At 44.2% G+C, this 19,113-nt stretch overlaps 1 protein-coding gene across 1 annotated transcript in view; it reads left to right on the top strand.

Moving 5' to 3' along the window:
- The first annotated feature begins 11,815 nt into the window (after nucleotides 1-11,815).
- SMARCAL1 (SWI/SNF related, matrix associated, actin dependent regulator of chromatin, subfamily a like 1) overlaps nucleotides 11,816-19,113 on the top strand; it is a 96,817-nt gene continuing 89,519 nt past the window's right edge. Inside the window, exons 1-2 of the mRNA XM_007935820.1 lie at nucleotides 11,816-12,620; nucleotides 13,605-13,655. Coding sequence (XP_007934011.1) covers nucleotides 11,816-12,620; nucleotides 13,605-13,655 — 856 coding nt within the window. The remainder of the gene's footprint in view (nucleotides 12,621-13,604; nucleotides 13,656-19,113) is intronic.

Here is a 19,113-nt window from a genome sequence, read left to right as displayed (position 1 = left end):
CAGAGTAGAACTGCCCCATAGGGTTTCCAAGGCTGTAAATCTTTATGGAAGCAGACTGCCACATCTTTCTCCCCTGGAGCAACTGGTGGGTTCAAACCTTCAACAATTCATTTGGCAGCCAAGTGCTTTAACCACAGTGTCACTAAACCAACACCAAACCAAACTCACTGCCATTGAGTTGATTCCGATGCATAGTGACCCCTGTGGGTTTCTGAGGTGGTAAATCTTTATGGAAGTAGATTGATTGCCCAGTCTTCCTTCCACGGAGTGGCTGGTGGGTTTGAACTGCCAACCTGCTGGTTAGCAGTCAAATGCCTTAGGCACTAGGCCACCAGAGCTCCTTACTGCAACACGAGGGCTCCTATTTCTACATTATAGATGAGAAAAGTAAAATTTTGAAGAGATTAACATACTTCAAGGCAGATGCAAAGAACAAAGTGCAGAGTTGTGTATATAGCAGGCTACCATTTGTACAAAAAGGAAGGGGAGTGAAATTGTTATTTTCCCTTAAATGTGCACAAAATTCTTCTGGGAAAAGAAGCAAGAAATTGATGATGTTGATTGACTGCTGAGATGAGAACAGAGCATCTGGGAGAGAGAGGTATGCAAAGGGGCTGACCTAAGTTTGGGAGGGAATGACACTCACACAATTTCTGGCCAGGAGACCTTTGGGGGGTGGGGGAAGGAAAACAAGGTCATGAATACAGAATTAGTCGTAGGACCTTAGATTAGGTCCATGCAAATGAAGGGCTGGAAGCTGATGAATATAGAGCTTCCAGTTAAGTCATTTCATGGCGTATGCTTTTATATGAATATAGAGTTTGCTTCAAGTGAATTTATTAACAACTCAAAAATACATAGTTTTAAATTAACTTTGTAGGCGCTACCTCTCCAACTAAAAACTTGAAACAAACAATTTCAAAAATTCAAATAGTAAGTGACTGTTTGATCTGTACAAACTGAGGAGAAAGTACCTCTAGCAAACTGGGGGTGGGGCTTCAAAGGCATACTGAAGTTGTCTGTTTAATGGAAGTGGGGTGGCAAGTGGGGGAGATTAGCTTTCATAATTTAGATTCAGATACTTGTGCCAGAAGTCTAAAAGGTTTGAGCACATAATACTTACTGGACCACACATTACTTGCTGTAGAAACAGGGTTAAGAAAAGGAGTCCCTGCTCTTTCAAAAGCGTACAAGAGAAAAATAAAATAAACACAAAAAATTCTGAACTGATGGCTAATGGGAGCTGATTTCCTGCAAGTGCTGCAGAACAAAGAGAAGAGCAAATGGATGTTAATGCTCTTTGCCAATGCATCCGAAGGCTGAGGCTTTCCATTATTGCATCCAGGATTGGGAGGTCCTTACAGAAACTACCTAGAAAGCATTCATTCTCTTAACTGCTCAATTAGGATAATTTACTCTTAGGTTGAATGGGCTGCTCCTTTTCCCTGATTGAGCCTGACTGTGCAGCCATCTAATGCTGATGTGAATAGTTTTGTTTGCAGCAACCTTGTATCCTCACCACCCTAATGCTTGAACCTGCAGCCAGCAGTCTGGCTCTGCAGCAGGGATGGATGGTAAGCTCCTTAAGTCAACAGGAACATGAAATAGTCAGCAGCTCATTCCATGTATCTGTCTCCTGTGCGCAGAACCAACCTGAACTTGCAGAGAATTAGGACAGGACACCAAGAAGAATCTTCTGACAGTGAGAAATACGGAATACTGAAGTAAGAAAAAGAAGTTGACTTCTCCCCGGTTTGGAAGGAATCTCCTCCACAGGGCAGTTCTTTAGACACCATCTTAGAGAGGAAGTCCCTGCATGGTGCCAGGCTTGCCAGCTAACACAAAGGCTGGTGGTTCATGTCCACCCAGAGGCACCTCAGAAGAAAGGGCTGGCAATCTATTTCTGAGAAATCAGCCATGGAGAACGCTGAGGAGTTCAGTTCTCTGACACACAGGGGGCCGCTGTGAATCGGCACTGACTCGACACCAGCTGATTTGGGTTTTTTTGGTCTTAGTTACAGAGGAGATAGAATGTCCTGTCCCTTTAATTTTCCTTTGCTCTTGCAATTTCTGAACGAAGAATGACCTTTTGTTTGCTTACGTGTTGCTTTATTTGGGCCAGGGGTGGGTCTTCCTTTTCTTTTTCCGTTGAGGATCACTCAGTGTAAGTAGGAAGGTAATTGATGGTCATATAAATTAAAATCAAGTAATAGGTGAGGAAAGGCTCCAAACCAAACCAAATCCACTGCTGTAGAGTCAGATCTGACTCATAGCGACCCCTCCTTGGGTTTCTGAGGCAGTATCACTACGGAAGTTGATTGCCCAACCTTCCTTCCCAGGAGTGGCTGGTAGGTTTGAACTGCCAGCCTTCTGGTTAGCAGTCAAGTGCTTTAGGCACTACGCCACAAGCGCTCCTGGAAATACACAGTGTTTCACTTACACCGTTTACGAACTTAGTCAAAAAAAAAAAAAAAATTCACTGCCATACAACTCATAGTGACCCCTCCTTGGGTTTCAGGGGTGGTATCTCTATGGAAGTAGATTGCCTAGTCTTCCTTCTGAGGGGTGGCTGGTGGGTTTGAACCGCCAGCCTTCTGGTTAGCAGTCAAATGTCATAGGCACTATGCCACCAGAGCTCCCAAAGATGGAAGCAATTCAGCACATACAACAAACTACTAAAAATAAGCTTTACTTCCAAAGGATAGGCCAGTTGAATATGTTGTGTGCCACTGACTTGTTGCAATGGGGTGAGGGAAACAGAGAAAAAAGAGTAGGAAAAAAAAAAAAAAAGTAAACAAATGTGACATGAAAAGCAAACAAAAGACCTAAGGAAGGACAAAAAGGATAAACACAGAGAACCAAGGAGTAAAGAGAGATCCAGACAGAGGGCCTGGGGATAGGGACAGAGGCAGGATTTCATGGACTATTGTCTTCCCCCTTGTGGCCTTTTGGGTTATTGCAGCTAATAACTTCTAACCCAATGCTAAAACTTCACATCTATGGACACAAATGGGGATCCCTTGGTGGCTAAAACGGTTAAGCGCTTGGTGGCTGTTGTTGTTGTTGTTATGTGCCGTCGAGTCGGCCCCGACTCATAGCGACCCCTCTTTGGGTGGCCGAGCAGTATCACTACGGAAGTAGATTGCCCAACCTTTCTTCCGAGGAGTGGCTGGCTAGCTAAGTTCAAACCCATGCAGAGGACCGTCAGAAGAAAGGCCTGGAGATCTGCTTCTGAAGTGTCATGGCCGTTGAACACCCTCTGACACACACCGGGAAGCCAGGAGTCAGAATCAACTTGATGGCAACTGGGACTGGCTTACAAAGTGGGGTGTCACTACTTGGGCAATATCTCACAAGATTATATGAGAGGTAGACTATTCACAATGGCTAGTGATTCTCCTCCCCGTTGTAGGATCTGTGTAGCAGCATACTGAACAAGGAGTGAAAACTAGGCCACCTGAGATCTAGTTTGGGTTCCAATGTTACCTATAACCTGGAACAAGCTATTTAGCTTCTCTAATCAGCCACTCCTCAGAAGGAAGATAGGGCAAATTACTTGCCTAGAGATACTGCCTTGGAAACCCAAAGAGGGGTTACTATGAATAGGATCTGACTCGACGGCAGTATACAACAACTTCTCTTAATAATCAGGAGATGATTCAATTATTCAATTTGTATGGTATCTGCCTCGTGTATGGAAAAAACAATCCAATTGCCTCCATACATGACTGCCTGCCTCCTTTGCCATGACACCAGAACTGGATTGTGTCCAGCTGCTATTACTGAGCATTTTAATCAAAGATACTGTAGAGGAATCATGATCAAAAGTGGGAAAGTGCAGAACAGAATTTCAGATTCTCATGGATGATCTCCCTGAAACTGTTGCCCTATGGTTGTCGTTAAACCTTAAACCACAAACATTCCTGGACTTTTCTCAAAACCAAACAATACTTTAGCTTAACTAGTAAAGAATCCCTGCCTTGAGCACCGTGCTCTAAAAAATTTTTTATTGTGATGTGGGTGACAGTTTACAGAGCAAATTCATTTTCCACACAGCAGTTCACATACACTTCGTCTCATGACATTGACTGCAATTTCCCCACAGTGCAACAGCTCTCCTCCCACTTCCCTCCCCATAGCCACCTCTTCCCTGTGTCCTTTCCTCCCATGCACTCCTGCCCCTGAGCTGTCTCCCTGTGCATACACAGCCCTCTATTCTCCCATGATTCATCTCTCCTAAGAGTCTATCTATCCAATGTAAATGCTCAGCTCACCTGTCTTTTGTTTGGCTGGAAGCCACAGAGGGGGTGTGTCCTTCCTCCCATGCACTCCTGCCCCCCGAGCTGTCTGCCGGTGCATACACAGCCCTTCTGTTCTCCCACGATTGATCTCTCCAAGGGCATTGTGCTCTTTCAGTATCTCTCAATATAGGGTCAAATTAACAACAGCAACTCAGAAGATTAGATAGAAAAGTAGGGGAAAGCGAATTTATGTTATTGGGAAGGAACAAGTCAGAAAAGGAGTGTGGGGATGGTTGCACAACTCACAGAGTGTAATTATTATTACTGAAACCTACTTGTAGAAACTTTTGAATTGGTGTGTAATTTGCTTTACATAAGGAGTTCTTGTGACGTATTGCCTAAGGCATTTGACTGCTAACAAGAAGGCTGGCGGTTCAAACCCACAAGCCACACCGCAGAAGGAAGACGAGGCCATCTACTTCTGTAAAGGTTTACTGTCTGGGAAACCCCAAGGCGGTCACTATGAGTCAGAATAAACTTGATGGTAGTGAGTTTGGTTTTTTGTTTTGTTTTGTCCTACTATATATAGTCTCAACAACAATAAATAAAATTTTAGAAAAATAGTAGTCCATTAAAAGGTTCATTATACACCCTTGGCATTCCATGTCACCTCCATGTCCCGTGCTGCCAATGGGGAGGTAGGCAACAGCTCTCCCAGCATACGTGTGCTGGACTCAGGTTCTCTGAGATGGAGGGATGAGGGCTGCAGCCTCCCTCCATACATCATTTCAGTCTGGCGATCTGACCCAGGCCACCGTCATGTCCTCTAGACTCCAGCAATGGTCTCCTAACAGGTTTCCTCGTCACTCTTGCCTTCCTCCGACGCATTCTCCACTCGGCAGCAAGAGCCTTTTCTTAGCATGCACATCAGATCACACCCTTCCAGTTGGATGCATTCAGTGGCTTCCCAGTGCTCCCAGGAAGAATAAAATCCAAACTTCTTTCTGGAAAGTCCCCATCCTATGTACATCCCCAGCCTCATGGTGTGCCCCGTCCTTCTCTTTCACTCTCCCTTCTCCAGCCACACTGCCTTCTTGCAGTTCCTCAAACGCGTCCGTCTGTGGTCTGTGGTCTGTCCGTGGAGCTCTCTCTTGCCTGGGGGCAGCTGTGCCTGCCGGTGCCTCTGGTGCAGACCCCTCCCCCGACATTTGCGTGCCGCCTCTTCTCTGCCCACAGGTCTCAGCTGCAGTGCCCCCTCTGAGAGGGCTTTCCTTTCTACCGTCTCTGAAATCTGTTGTTGGCTGCTATGGAGACCCGTGGAGACCCCATGCACAATGGAGCAAAATCCTGCCCGGTCCTGCGCCACAGCCATGATGGGTTGTTGTGGATCAGACCGTGGGACCCACAGGGGTTTCTACTGGCTGATTTTTAAAGTAGACCCCCAGGTCTTTCTTGCCAGTGCATCTTAGTCTGGACGCTCTTTGGAGACCTGTTCAGCATCACAGCAATGCACGAGCCCCCACTGACAGCTGAGTGGGCCCTGTGGTGGGCGCATTGTGGGGAACCGAACCTGGGTCTCCCGCAAGGAAGGTGCCAATTCAGCCCCTGGACCACAGTGCTCCTCTATGAAATCGTTCCACCTTTATTCTCTACTGTGATTAAAGCATTGGGCTAACAACCAAAAGGTTGGTGGTTTGAACCCACCAGCCACTCCTCGGCAAAGGATGAGCCAGTCTGCTTCCACAAAGATTTACAGCCTTGGAAACCCTATGGAGCAGTTCAATACTTTTCTATAGGGTCACTATGAGTTGGAATTGACTCAGGGGCAGTCGCTTTTTTGTTGTTGTTGGTTTAGGACTTCTGCTGAGGTTCTTCAAAGCACTTATCACTTAGTTTGTTAGCTTGGGTTTTGTTTGTTTGAATCTGTCTTCCCAACCAGACTGTCAACTTTATGAAGAAAGAGTTGCTATCTCTGATTTCTTATTCACCATTGCAGAACCAGTGCCTCGGCACTGTGCGTGGCTCCTAGCAGATCCATCAGTTTTTGTTAAATGAATACATGAATGAATTAATAAGATGGAATCTGCAATATCCGAGGAACAGAAGAAGTTAAGAATTCACAGGTCTAAGAGAACTGCAGTGGGGAGTGATGGGGATGGTATTGGCAAAGCATATACAAAGCTGTCCTAGCAGGAAGTGTGCCTGATTTGAGAGAGTGTCTTGTGAGACAGCCATAGCCACGAATACCAAACAATGAAACCAAGATGTTTGCCGAATCCACACAGCGAACCATGGAATGCTTGGTGTCCAAATTCTGCTGCGGATTCTGTCTTTATATTACATTTCAGGTTTTTTTAGGGGGAGTAGGAAAGGATCGAGGAATGCGCAGAAGAGGAGTGGGCGAAAGGGAACTATCAGACTCAAAGCAATTAAGTCCATCAGAACGGAACAACCGCTAAGGAAGGTGAATTTCTTGCCTTATAAACCTTCTCATTGCTCCTCTGTGCTTTGGATATGCAAATGCCTTCGCCAACTGGCAGCACCAAGGAGGGGGAGCTGCCCGTCTTCACCCAAAGTCTGGCGTCTGCATCCTGTATGTGGTTGCAGCACTCCAGATGTAATTAACCTGGGTGGTGACGTGCCCTTGAGAAGACTGTCAAAAATTCCCTCCCCAAAGGCTGTGGAGCCCTCCTTGGGGAAGCAGAATGGAAGGAAAAGCCCAGCACTTCCTTCTCTGGGCTGCACGGGCCAGAGACAAGGACTTTAACCTGATCTAAGCACCCAAACACCTGCTGTCAGGCAAGGGCAAGCATACAATGAATGTTTGTTTGCTCAGTTGATGTCTAGAAAAAGCCCTAAACTGAGAATGAGGTTCCACAGTTCCAGCCTGGCCTGTGCCTGGTCTATGACATCCAGCACAGCTAACTTCTCAGGGCTACCGTTACCTTATCTCTAAAGGCAGTAGATGAATGTCCGCTAAGAAGAAACAGTCAAGTAATCAGATGACGTATTGTACTGGGCAAATCTGCTGCAAAAGACCTCTTTAAAGTGTTAAAGAACAAAGATGTCACTTTGAAGAATAAAGTGAGCCTGAGCCAAGCCATGGTATTTTCGATGGCCTCATATGCATGTGACAGCTGAACAATGAATAAGGAAGACCGCAGAAGAACTGACACATTTGAATGGTGTTGTTGAGCTGCTAGAAGAATGAACAAATCTGTCTTGGAGGAAGTACAGCTGGCATGCTCCTTAGAAGCGAGAGTGGCCAGACTTTGTCTCTCCTAATTTGGACTTGTTATCAGGAGGAAGCAATCCCTGGAGAAGGATATCATGCCTGGTAAAGTGGGGGGTCAGTGAAAAAGGGGAGATTCTCAGTGGGATGGAGGGATACAGTGGCTGCAACGATGGGCCCAAGCAGGGCAGTGACTGGGAGGACGCTGCAGGACCAGGCAATGTTCCCTTCTATTGTGCGCAGAGTCACAATGAGTTGGAACCTACTCAATGGCAGCTAACAATAACACAACAAAAAATCTGGGTGGCACAGTGGTTAAGCGCTCAACTGCTAACCGCACTGAACTTACCAACCACTCTAGAGGAGAAAAGACCAGGCAAATTATTGTTTCTGTAAAGATTTTAGCCTAGGAAATCCTATGGAGCAGTTCTACTCTGTCATAGAGGGTTACTATGACTGAGAATCAGCTGCACTGCAGACAATAACAAACAAAAGTCTCTCCTCAATTTCACTATTTAAAAAAAAAAAAAAACCAAACTCACTGCCATGGAGCCGTTTCAGACTCATACCGACCCCCATTGGGTTTCTGAGGCTGTAAATCTTTATGGAAGTAGATGACCCAGTCTTCCTTCCACAGAGCGAATGGTGCGTTTGAACTGCTGACCTTCTGCTTAGCAGTCAAGTGCCTTATCCACTATGCCACCAGAGCTCCTCAATTTCACTACAGGGGTTAAGAAAAAAAAATGAGTGAGATTCTCTGGAAATGTGTTAATAACACCACTACCACATTCAGAGGGCCCCAGAGAATATGAGAAGGAGAATTAAGAGTTACAGAATGTCAAGAATATGTCTTAGATAGAGCCCTTGTCCTTGAGGGACCCAGAGTCCAGGACAATCTACAAAGATGCCGTAGAATCCTAATGGACTTAAGTTGAGGCAAAAGATAACATTCACACAATGTGGATCCTGTTGTAAACACTGTTGTTTTATGCCTTATCTTACAGTCAACTCTCAGCTAAATATTCCAAGACATAAAGAGAGGGAGGTGAAGGAAGGGAAAGAAAAGAGAGAGTTACGGGTCAGGATTCCTTGGCTGCAAGCAACAGACAGCCTTGGTTAACTTCACTGGGAGGCTAAGGACCAGCTCAAAGAATAGAAAAGTCAGGACTCAGAACAGGGTCAGGACAATGCTGGGAGGCCAACTCTGGGAAGTGCTTAGTGGCAGGAACTAAGGGACAGTCTCTCATGAAAGACACCACTGTGGTAAATGAGTTCTTAGGTGGTGTAAATGCTAACTGAGAGGTTGCAGGTTCAAGTCTACCCAGAGTGCCCTGGAGGAAAGACCTGGTGACCCACTTGTGAAAAATCAGCCACTGGAAATGCTACAGAGCACAGTTCTATTCTGACCCACGAAGTCCCCTTGGGTCAGAGTTGACTTGGCAGCAATTGGCACCAGACAAAGAGTGAACTTGAATGTACACTATGGAATTTAGTTATAATAATGTAGTAATGTTAGCCACTCCTCGGAAGGAAAGGTTGGGCAATCCTACTTCAGTAGTGATACTGCCTCGGAAACCCAAGGAGGGGTCGCTATGAGTCGGGCCGACTCGACGGCACATAACAACAACAACAACAATGTTAGTTCATCAGTTATAACAAATGCACCACAAATGCAAGATGTTAATAATAAGGCAAGCTGTGAGTGATGCAGAGAAAGGGTATATGGGGATTCTGTACTATCTGTCCTGGTAACTACAAACCTAAAACTTTCTAAAAAGTAGTCTTTTAATTAACAAACAACAACAACAAAAGTGTAACTGGAGAGTTGGTTGTGGAGAGGAAAGGGTGCTGGTGCTCAGAAATGAGGTAAACTGAGTGTGATAGTTTCAGCTTACTAACATTATCTCAAGAGCATGGGCTTTGGAATCAGAATTCCCAACTAACCTAACAAGGCTTTGACAAAGTTATCAGTCAGTCTCAGTTTCTCCATATGTAAAATGAGGATGGGTATGTTTCATGAGGATTAAATGAGATCATTCATATTAAATGTACAGCACGATGAGGATGAGAAGGATAACAACGATACTAATTCTCCTTTGGTCCAGGGAGGTGGGGGTTGGGGAAGCAGGTGGGTGTAAATTACAGAGAGATTAATACTAAGAATGGATGCCTTGGAGGGCTGTAGAATCTTATCTGAGGTACTTTGTTGTTGTTGAGAATATACACAACAAAACATACACCAATTCAACCATTTCTATATGTGCAATACAGTGACACAGGTTACATTCTTTGAGTCGTGCAACCATTCTAGTTCAGGTACTTTTTATTAAGAGCTACCATATCAGACTGGCTGCGTGGAGTGTCTTTTGGTGACAGCTCTGACTGGGAGACTCTAGTTTTGGAACTCGAAGACTCAAGCTTTCATGATCAGGAGCCTGAGAACTACAACTCCCATAGAGTACCACTGCCTCAGCCCCGACGTGGCGGCGTTCCTAGCTCCCACAAGGCTCCTAATCTAAACTACAAATCCCAGGAGAGATTGCGAAACCTCTTTCCGTAGCGTAACTCGGCCGCGTTGTCCCCTGGGAAGTGTAGTTCAGTGGTAATTTAATGGCCCCTGACCCGGGCGCTGCCATAAGGCGGGAGAACCAGGCACCGCTCAAATACCTGCACCTAACTGCCCAACCGAAGAGTAATCTCGGTCGGGAGGGCGTTGGAGACGTGCTTGGGTTCGGGGTCCGCCGCCAATGCGGAGAGCATTTTAGGCCTCACCGGGTGAGAAGGTAGACCTGGAGGAAGGTGGCGGAGGCGGACGAGTCCAAATGCCTACCTGGAGGAGGAAAGGGTGAATCCAAGTGGAGATAATAGGGGTGGGAGTGGGGCGTGGCGACCTTATTGCTGGGCGGGGGTGAGGCGCGTCCCCGAAATTGCGTGGACTGGAGGGCGCAGCAAAGGGAGGAAGAGGGCCGTCCTTTAGGGTTTGGGATTAATCACTGGAACTACCTCCCCGGGTTAATGAAGGCTGTTAACTCACCAGGCCTTGGACCAAGATTGTCCTGGTTGGAAAGTTAGGCAGGAGTGTGCTACCCAGGAGATTGAGGAATTCGGTCTGCCCCCAGAACAAAGTGTTTCCCTAAACCTTCCTAAGTGTTCATGGTTGGAGAAGGTGGAAGGTCTCTGGGAATAGATGATGTTTGGGGCCCTGACTAACGAGAGCCCCAAAAGGGAAGGAAACCTTTGAATCCCTTCTCTCAGAGGCTTAAACAGTGCTACTGTGTACTGCCTACATCATCATTACAGAATGTTACAGAGGATGGGGAGTATTTAGTCTGAACCAAGTCAGAGAAATTAGTGTCCAGCTCTCTGGTTCTACAAAAATTGTGAAAGTGGTCAGTTCATGGGAAAAGTCTAGGATATAAACTAATTTAAAAGGAAAAATTAGGGTACAATGCATAGGATGATCTATTTTGTACTCTATCTCCTAAATCTGTATATTTATGGCATATATTTATGAGTATGGATAGAAAAATATCCGAACGATTCTGTACTCTATGAAAGGTAGTTACTGTTTGGTGGTGGTCATTTCAGGTTACTTTTACTCTTTACAACTTTATGGAGTGGCTGGATTTGGTGTAATGAGCATGTGTTAATTTTTTTCTTCTTTTTCCCAGAGTCCCAGTGTTGCTCCAACGCGGTGTGGTGCGTTGGTGGTGCGTTTTGGAAGACAGGCCCTGAGGCAGCGTTTGTGGCTTGCCCCGGGCCACCTGCGGATTGATCTTGGTGTCCTGAAGAGAGGCTTGAATGGGCAGGGGTGAATTTGATGTGTTTTGCATGTGAGGCTAATGCTTTTTTCCTCCTTCTTGGTTGGAAACAGGCTGCTTTAGCAAGTATCATTCCGTGGTATGTGGTTGTTTTGATCTGTTTAGTCTTTCGTTATCCTTTCCAGTTTGAAATGTTGCTTTCTCATTAGTGAACGGATTTTCATTAGTGAACGGATTTGGGCTGCATTGCACAATTTGTTGGTGACTAAAAATAAGTCATCTTTGCTGGGGGATGGGAGGGAGAAAAATATTGCAGCTTTAGATTTGATCCAACCTTGTTTTTCTTTTGTAAAAAAAAGTCATTAACCTATGTTCCCTATCCCTTTATGTGTTTGTGAGTTTATAAAGGAAACTTTCACATCGTCTTTGCTTGTGCACTTCCTAGGAGCCAAGCTCTTTAGAATCAAGGTAGCAGTATGGCAGATAACTACATTTAACTTTTTTTGAGTGTTTACTTTTCCTTCCACAGCTTTTTCCAGATTTCCAACTGAACCTCGGCATTCCTGCAGAAGCCTGTTAAAATGTCCTTGCACCTTACAGAGGAGCAGAGGAGAAAGATTGAAGAGAATCGGCAAAAGGCCCTGGCTCGTAGAGCCGAGAGATTATTAGCAGAACAGCATCAAAGCACAGCCAGCGTTTTCCAGGCCACACAGGGCCCTTCCCAAAATCCCCTGAGGGATTCTTCTAAGCCAGTTACCCATGATGTCTTTTTCAAGCAAAAGAATCCCACCAGTTCATCAAATGGTGACCAGAGACTTCATAATTCCCACAAATTTCATCTCAGCACACCAGAGCCAGCAGAAAGGACAGGGAGGAGTCAAGAAGAGAAGCCCACAGCCTGCCCAAGGCACAGGCCACCAGGTCAAACAACTCTCACCGGGGTCTCCTCTCTGGTAGCACAAAGTTCTCCAAAGGTCCCCGGTCAACAGCAGTTGGGTTATGTGTTAGGTCAAGGTCATGTTCAGGCTTCACACAAGACCAAATCAACACCTTCTGCTAATACAACTCGTGAGCTTCCGGCTAAACCATTGAGTTCCTGGGAGACACCAGCTGCTTCTGGGCAGCCCCCTGGGGATCCTGAATTACTGACTGAGAGAGTGAGACCCTCCACCTCAGGGCAGACCATTTCCCATGTCCATTATGGCTCAGGGAGTGTGACCTCCAGGACAGACGGAAGGCTCCAACAGAATCTGGGACCTTCACCTAAAAAAGAAGCAAGCTCCCAAAAGGGCTTGTGCATTCGGGATGGAGATCGCTTCCAGGTGAAGATTGGGTACAACGTAGAGCTGCTTGCTGTGTTCAAGAGTTTGCCCAGCAGAAGTTATGGTAAGGAGCCATTTGTCTTGTTCAAGTGTTTTTTTCCTATTTCTGCAGCATCTGTTAATCTAAGTTTATCATAAGTTTAAAGAGAGACATTGGTACATTCCATCCAGTTGTTTGAAAATTTTCATTTTGAGCTTGTGTTTCCCTTTATAGTAGACATTCCTTCAAACGACTGCAGAATTTGGGGCTGCCACATGGCCACACAGAGAACAGATGAATATCATTGTTAGGTGCTTTGTATGTATTAATGTCACTTAAGCTCACAACTATTTTTTGAGATGTTATTTCCATTTTAAAGCTGATGGAACTAGCACAGCAATGTTAAGTAATGGCCAGGGTATCTGGCCTTGAAAGGTAGAGCTGGGATGAGGCTACCCCAGTGCTTACGCTCCTTCTCATTCCATTTAGCTTAACTCCACTGGAATTCCAAGAACTTGGATTGTAGTCCTAACTTTGCTAAAACCACTCAGCCTCTTAGGTAAGGCCATAGCTTCCATGGTCTGAGTTGAATTCATTTTATCGAAAAAAAAATATTATCTATATTTACTATAAAAGGAACCCTGGTGGCGCTGTGCCTGACTGCTAACCAGAAGGTTGTCAATTCAAACCCACCAACCACTCCTCAGGGGAAAGATGCAACAATTTGGTTCCATAAAGATTTACAGTCTTGAAACCCTATGGGGCAGTTATGCTCTGTTCTGTAGGGTGCTGTGACTTAGAATCGACTCAGTGACAGTGAGTTTGGGTTTATCTATAGTCTACAGGGATTTTATGGTGGTGGTATGGTTAAAGCATTGGGCTACTGACCAGAGGTCAGCGGTTTGGTGTTTGAGTTTGACCAGGATTGCATTAGGTGCTTGTAGGTCAGCTGTTTTGGTGCTGTAGACTTAGCATTCATTCATTCATTCATTTATGCATGTGTGCTTACAGAAGACTAGCTTTGAGTGCCTCATTGTGGGCATACTAAGTACCTTTTTTTTATTTTAGATCCAGCCACCAAGACGTGGAGCTTCAGCATGACTGACTATAGTGCGCTGAGTAAGTGTATGCACTGACATCTTCATGGAGGGAGAAGCTGGGATTGCAGAGTTTCTCCAGAGTAGGGGACATGCTCTAACTTGTGGTTTTGTTGGTGACAAAAGCTTTCCGGGCACCATCCTCCTGCTCATCTTTCTTCTCATTGAAAGTCATTGGTCATGTTAACAGAAGCTAGCACTCAATGGTGCCTGCTGTGTCAGACTGTCCTGAGCCCCTTCATGAAGACTAACTCTGTTATCCTTATAACAACTATTTTGCAGATAGGGAAACTAAGACCTAGAGAGGATGAGTAACACAAGGTCACAAAGCCAGTAAGTCACACAATTGAGATTCAAGTCCCAAGTGGTCTAATTGCAGAGTGTATGTCCCCAGCCACTCAACTGTACTGGTGCCAACAGGGACCTGTTCCAGCCCTGGTTCGGGAAGATTAACAGTTCAAAGAGGGACAAGATAAAGTTGCCTGCTCAGGTCACTGCTTTGCAGATTTGAGACCCTGACTTAAAATTCTCTAGACTTGGGTGTGTCCCCAGCACAGTTTCTGGAGGTGATGGGCGGCTGTCTGCTGTCCTATTTCTCTCCTTGTCCTCCACTTCTTGAAACATATGTCATGAAGGGGTGTCTGTTTCTTTGGCAGGTAGCTGCAGGTGATCTTTTTGGGGTCTGGTGTTTACTGACTTTTTATCCGTTCATTGGTGTGGGGAGGAGAGCCGTGCTCTGGGTTAGGATGGTAGCTTCTAACACCTGCTTTCTCACTGATGCTCATTGGAAACCAGTGGTTTCCACGGTCACAGTTTTGTTCTGTCATCTTTTTTTACTCTTGTTCCCTGACCACGACGCATGGCGACTTGATGATTTCTGGTTTATTTCAGTTTATTTATTTCAGTTTTCTTTGTGGTGTGGTCATTTTCTGTCACGGCTGTATAGATTTTTGAAAACAATGCTTATTTGGCACAAAATTCTCTAGATAGCTCTTAGATGAATGTTATGGATTAGTAGTTGGTCCTTTGGCTCCTCTCTATATGCACCAAGGAGCCCTGGTGGCACAGTGGTAGGTGCACAGCTACTAAGTGAAAGTCTGGCCGTTCAAATCCACCAACTACTCCATGAGAGGAAGATGTGGCAGTCTGTTCCCATAAAGATTATAGCCTTGGAAACACTATGGGGAAGTTCTATTCTATCCTGTAGGTTCCCTGTCAGTCAGAATGGACTTGATGGTTATTTTATATGTGTGTGTGTGTGTGTGTATTTATATATATATATATTACTCCTCACCAGTGTCTTTTTTTTAAATGTAGTTTATTGAAATATAATTTATGTACAGTGAAATACATAAAACTGTAAAAATACATAAAAGTGACATAGGTCAATGCATTTTTTTTTTTTTTTTTGCGGTGTTCCCTCCCCTCCCACCCCTGGCAACTAACAAAGAAAGTTTCCCTCCATATATAAACCTTTCCTTGACCCTCCACAACAACGAATTAATATTATACTTGTCCTTCTGTGATAACTTACTTCACTCGGCATAATGTTCTCAAGTTCATCCATGTTACGTGGTGTTTTGCAGACTCTGCATTATTCTTTAGTGCTGCATAGCATTCCATTGTGTGTGTGTACCATAGTTTGGTCATCCACTCTTCCATTGATGGGCACGTAGGTTGTTTCCATCTTTTTGCTATTGTAAATAGTGCTGCAGTGAACATGGGTGTGCATATATCTGTTCCTGTCCTGGTCCTCGCCTCTCTAGGATATATACCTAGTAATGGGATTGCTGGGTCAAATGGTATCTCCAATTCCAGCTTTCTAAGGAATCACCATACTGCTTTCCACAGTGGTTGTATCACTTCACAGTCCCACCAGCAGTGTATGAGACTCCCAATCTCTCCACATCCCTGCCAGCATTTGTTATTTTCTGTCTCATTGAACCTTGCCATCAGTGCTGGGGTGAGATGGTATCTTGTTTCGATTTGCATCTCTGTGATGGCCAATGATCGTGAGTATCTCTTCATGTATTTGGTGGCCACCTGCATATCCTCCTTGGTGAAGTGTCTATTCATGTCTTCTGCCCATTTCTTAATTGGATTGTTAATTCCTTTGCTGTTGAGTCATTGGAGTTTTCTATAAATCTTAGAAGTTAAGTCCCTTGCCAGATACGTAATTATCGATAAGTATGAATTTGTTGCTGTCATTTTTGTTATGTGCTTTTTCATGGTGTTGAATTATTTGTTCCATATGATTTTCTGTGCTGAGTTTGTTTTGTTTATGAATTGTGATATCACTTCTTCATTGCTATTGTTTTAGTATTTGCTAAATATTTGTGCTGGTCCTCTTTTTTATTTTGATGTGAAGGTGTATCATTTTTCTTTGAGGTTACCCTGTGATTTACAGTTTTCTTCCCAACTTGAGAACAGTCTGTTCTATCTTGTAGTTGTCTTGACTTCCCTACCATTTAGAAGTTCTATAACTACACAATTTTTTCCCTCTTTTTGGTTTGTAGTTGTCCTCATTGGTCAATTGATGTCTCTGGTTCCCTGTTTACAATCTTGTAGACTTACTTACTTTGGATACTTCCATAGCTGGGTTGGTTTCTGGGTTATATCATCATGTGTGTTGATGGTCAGTTGTCATTTGCTGTTGTTTCTTCTCTGTCCAAAGGACTCCCTTTAGCATCTCTTGTAAGGTTGGTCTGGGTTTAACAAATTCCCTTAATTTCTGCTTATCTGGAAATATCCTGATTTCACCATCATATTTGAGGGACAGTTTTGCTGGCTACATAATTCTTGGAAATTTTTTTCTTTCAGGGTTTTGTATATATAATCCCATTATCTTCTCACCTGCGTGTTTTTTGCTGAGAAATTTGAGCTTAGTCTTATTGGTTGCCCCTTGTAGGTAACTTTTCATTTTTCCCATGCTGCTCTCATGATTCTTTCTTTGTCTTTGGTTTTGGTGAGTTTGATGATGATATATCTTGGTGATTTTCTTTTGGGGTTTATCCTGTTTGGGGTTCTTTGGACTTCTTGAATGGTATATATTCTCATCTTTCATCATGTCAGGAAAATTCTCTTCCAACAAATCTTTGGCAATTTTTTCTGTGGTTTTATTTGTCGCTTCCTGTTCTGGAATTCCAATTACATGTAGATTATTCCTTTTGATGATATCCCACATGAACCTTAAGCTTTCTTCATTTTGTTTTGATCTTTTTTCTGATCGATTGGTTTCCAAAGAAGTATTGAGAAATTTTCCTTCAATCTCACTAATTCTGCCTTCTATTGATTCAGTTCTACTCCTTTGCCCATTCAATGTCTTATCTATTTCTGAAAATTTAGTATTAATCTTACGGATTTCTGTGTGTAGATTTTGTATCATTTCTAATTTTTCATTTATTTTGTCATTTTGTTCCTGTATTGTCTTTTGAAATTGTTGAAGGGTTTTCTCCATGTTTTCCTCAATTTTGTCAGTATTTTCCTTGATTTATCTCTCAGTTTGTTGATGATACCTAAATACAATTCTTTTGAATTCCTTATTAGGGAGTTACAATTCTGTGTCTTCCTCAGGGATATTTTGGGTCTGTATCCTGGTCCCTTGTTTCTCCTGCTTTATCTTGCTTCTTTGTGTGCACTGTGATGCTCCATTGTCTCCGAGGCATTGTGACATTTTTGTGTTTATATTGGTTATTGTATGTTGGTGTAACTTGCCCACGATTTTCATTTTCTTTGTTTTGTTTGTATGTTATCTATGTAAGCAGGGTACTGTGCTGTGCTCCTCTATTCACTAGTTGGCAGCACTTATAAACTCACCACTTGCCTCCTTTCCTGTTGTCAGCCTCCCATATGCCCCTGCCGTCCTTGTTAAACAGAGCCTATTCTTAGGTCCCTGGAATCTGAATGAGAGTGCTGTCATTTTAAAATCCAAAATGGCCACCACTTGTAAAGATTCATAATGGCTGCACTCTCGGTTACTTAAATATCCAAGAAGGCTGCTGCTTATAAACATTCAAAATGGCTGTGCTCCTGGTCACTTTAAATATCAAAATGGCCACCGATTGTAAACTTTCAAAATGGCTGTGCCCTCAGTCACTTTAAATATCCAAAATTGCCACGACTTGCAAACAATCAAAATGGCTGCACCCTTTGGACAGCAGAAAGTGCACAGCTCAGTTTGTCCCTGACCTTGCTGTTTCCCTTCCTAGTCATAGGCCACCAGCACAGTTGTCCCTGCAGCCCTTGGCAACCACGGCTGATCTTTAGGTCAATTCTCAGGTCCCAACACCACTTGGAAATATTCAGGCTGTCGGTCCTATCAGAATAGCTGATAGTCCACTGCTCCGACCATCTCCATATTCACTGTTTTCATTCAGGTTTTTCCACTAGTTGGTGCCTAATCCACTTCTGTAAGTTCCTTTCAAAGCTTGGTCTGGGATTATCTTCTGTATGTCTGTCAATTGATTTCTCTTTTTTTTGTTGAAGTGGGTCTGTGTAGCTTGTCTGCCTATTCCTCCATCTTACTGGAAGTCCTGCCTCTCCAATGTCTTGCATGCTGGATACTTAGCCCCATTGGGTTTCCGGTGGTGGTTTGGAACAGCTAAGGGAGACCTAAGGCACTTGACTGCTAATCAGGAGGCTGGCGGTTCAAACCCCCAGCCACTCCTCAGAAGAAAGGTTGGGCAATCTACTTCTGTAGTGATACTGCCTCAGAAACTCAAGGAGGTCCCGCTATGAGTCGGGTCCAACTCTTGGCACATAACAACAACAACGACAAGGGAGACTAGGAAGCAAGCTGGTGGTGGTTTGGAACAGCTAAGGGAGACGAACTTGTCTGTTAGTTTGTCGTTTTGTCGTACTGTGCTGGCTTGTGTGTTGCTGTGAGGCTGAAGGCTACACCACTGGTGTTTCAAATGCCAGCTGGACAGGTTTCAGCAGAGCTTCCAGACTAAGACAGACTTGGAAAAAGGAAGAGGCCATCCACTTCTCAAAGCACTGGCCAGTGAAAACTTTATGAATAGCAGTGAAGCACTGTCTTATACATTACTGGAAAACTGTATGAATAGCCCTGAAACATTGTCTGACATAGTGTCGGAAAATGAGCCCCTCAGGTCAGAGGGCACTCAAGATACGGCTGGGGAAGAACTGCCTCCTCAGAGTAGAGTGGACCTTACTGATATGGATAGAGTAAAGCTTTACTGATGTGGTATGACTCAGAATGAGAAGAAACAGCTGCAAAGCTCCACTTATAATCGGAACATGGAATGTATGAAGTATGAACCTAGGAAAATTGGAAGTTGTCGAAAATGAAATGAAATGCATAAAGATTGATATCCTAGGCATTAGTGAGCTGAATTGGACTGGTTTTGGCTATTTTGAATCAAGCAATCATATGATCTGCTATGCCAGGAATGACAAATTGAAGAGGAATGGCGTGGCATTCATCATCTCAAAGAATGTTTCAAGATCTGTCCTGAAGT

This window comes from Orycteropus afer, unplaced genomic scaffold, assembly GCF_000298275.1.
Source record: "Orycteropus afer afer isolate SDZICR_OR568_19922 unplaced genomic scaffold, OryAfe1.0 scaffold00002, whole genome shotgun sequence".
NCBI classification, from domain to species: Eukaryota; Metazoa; Chordata; class Mammalia; order Tubulidentata; family Orycteropodidae; genus Orycteropus; species Orycteropus afer.
This window is presented reverse-complemented; position numbering and strand designations above follow the sequence as displayed.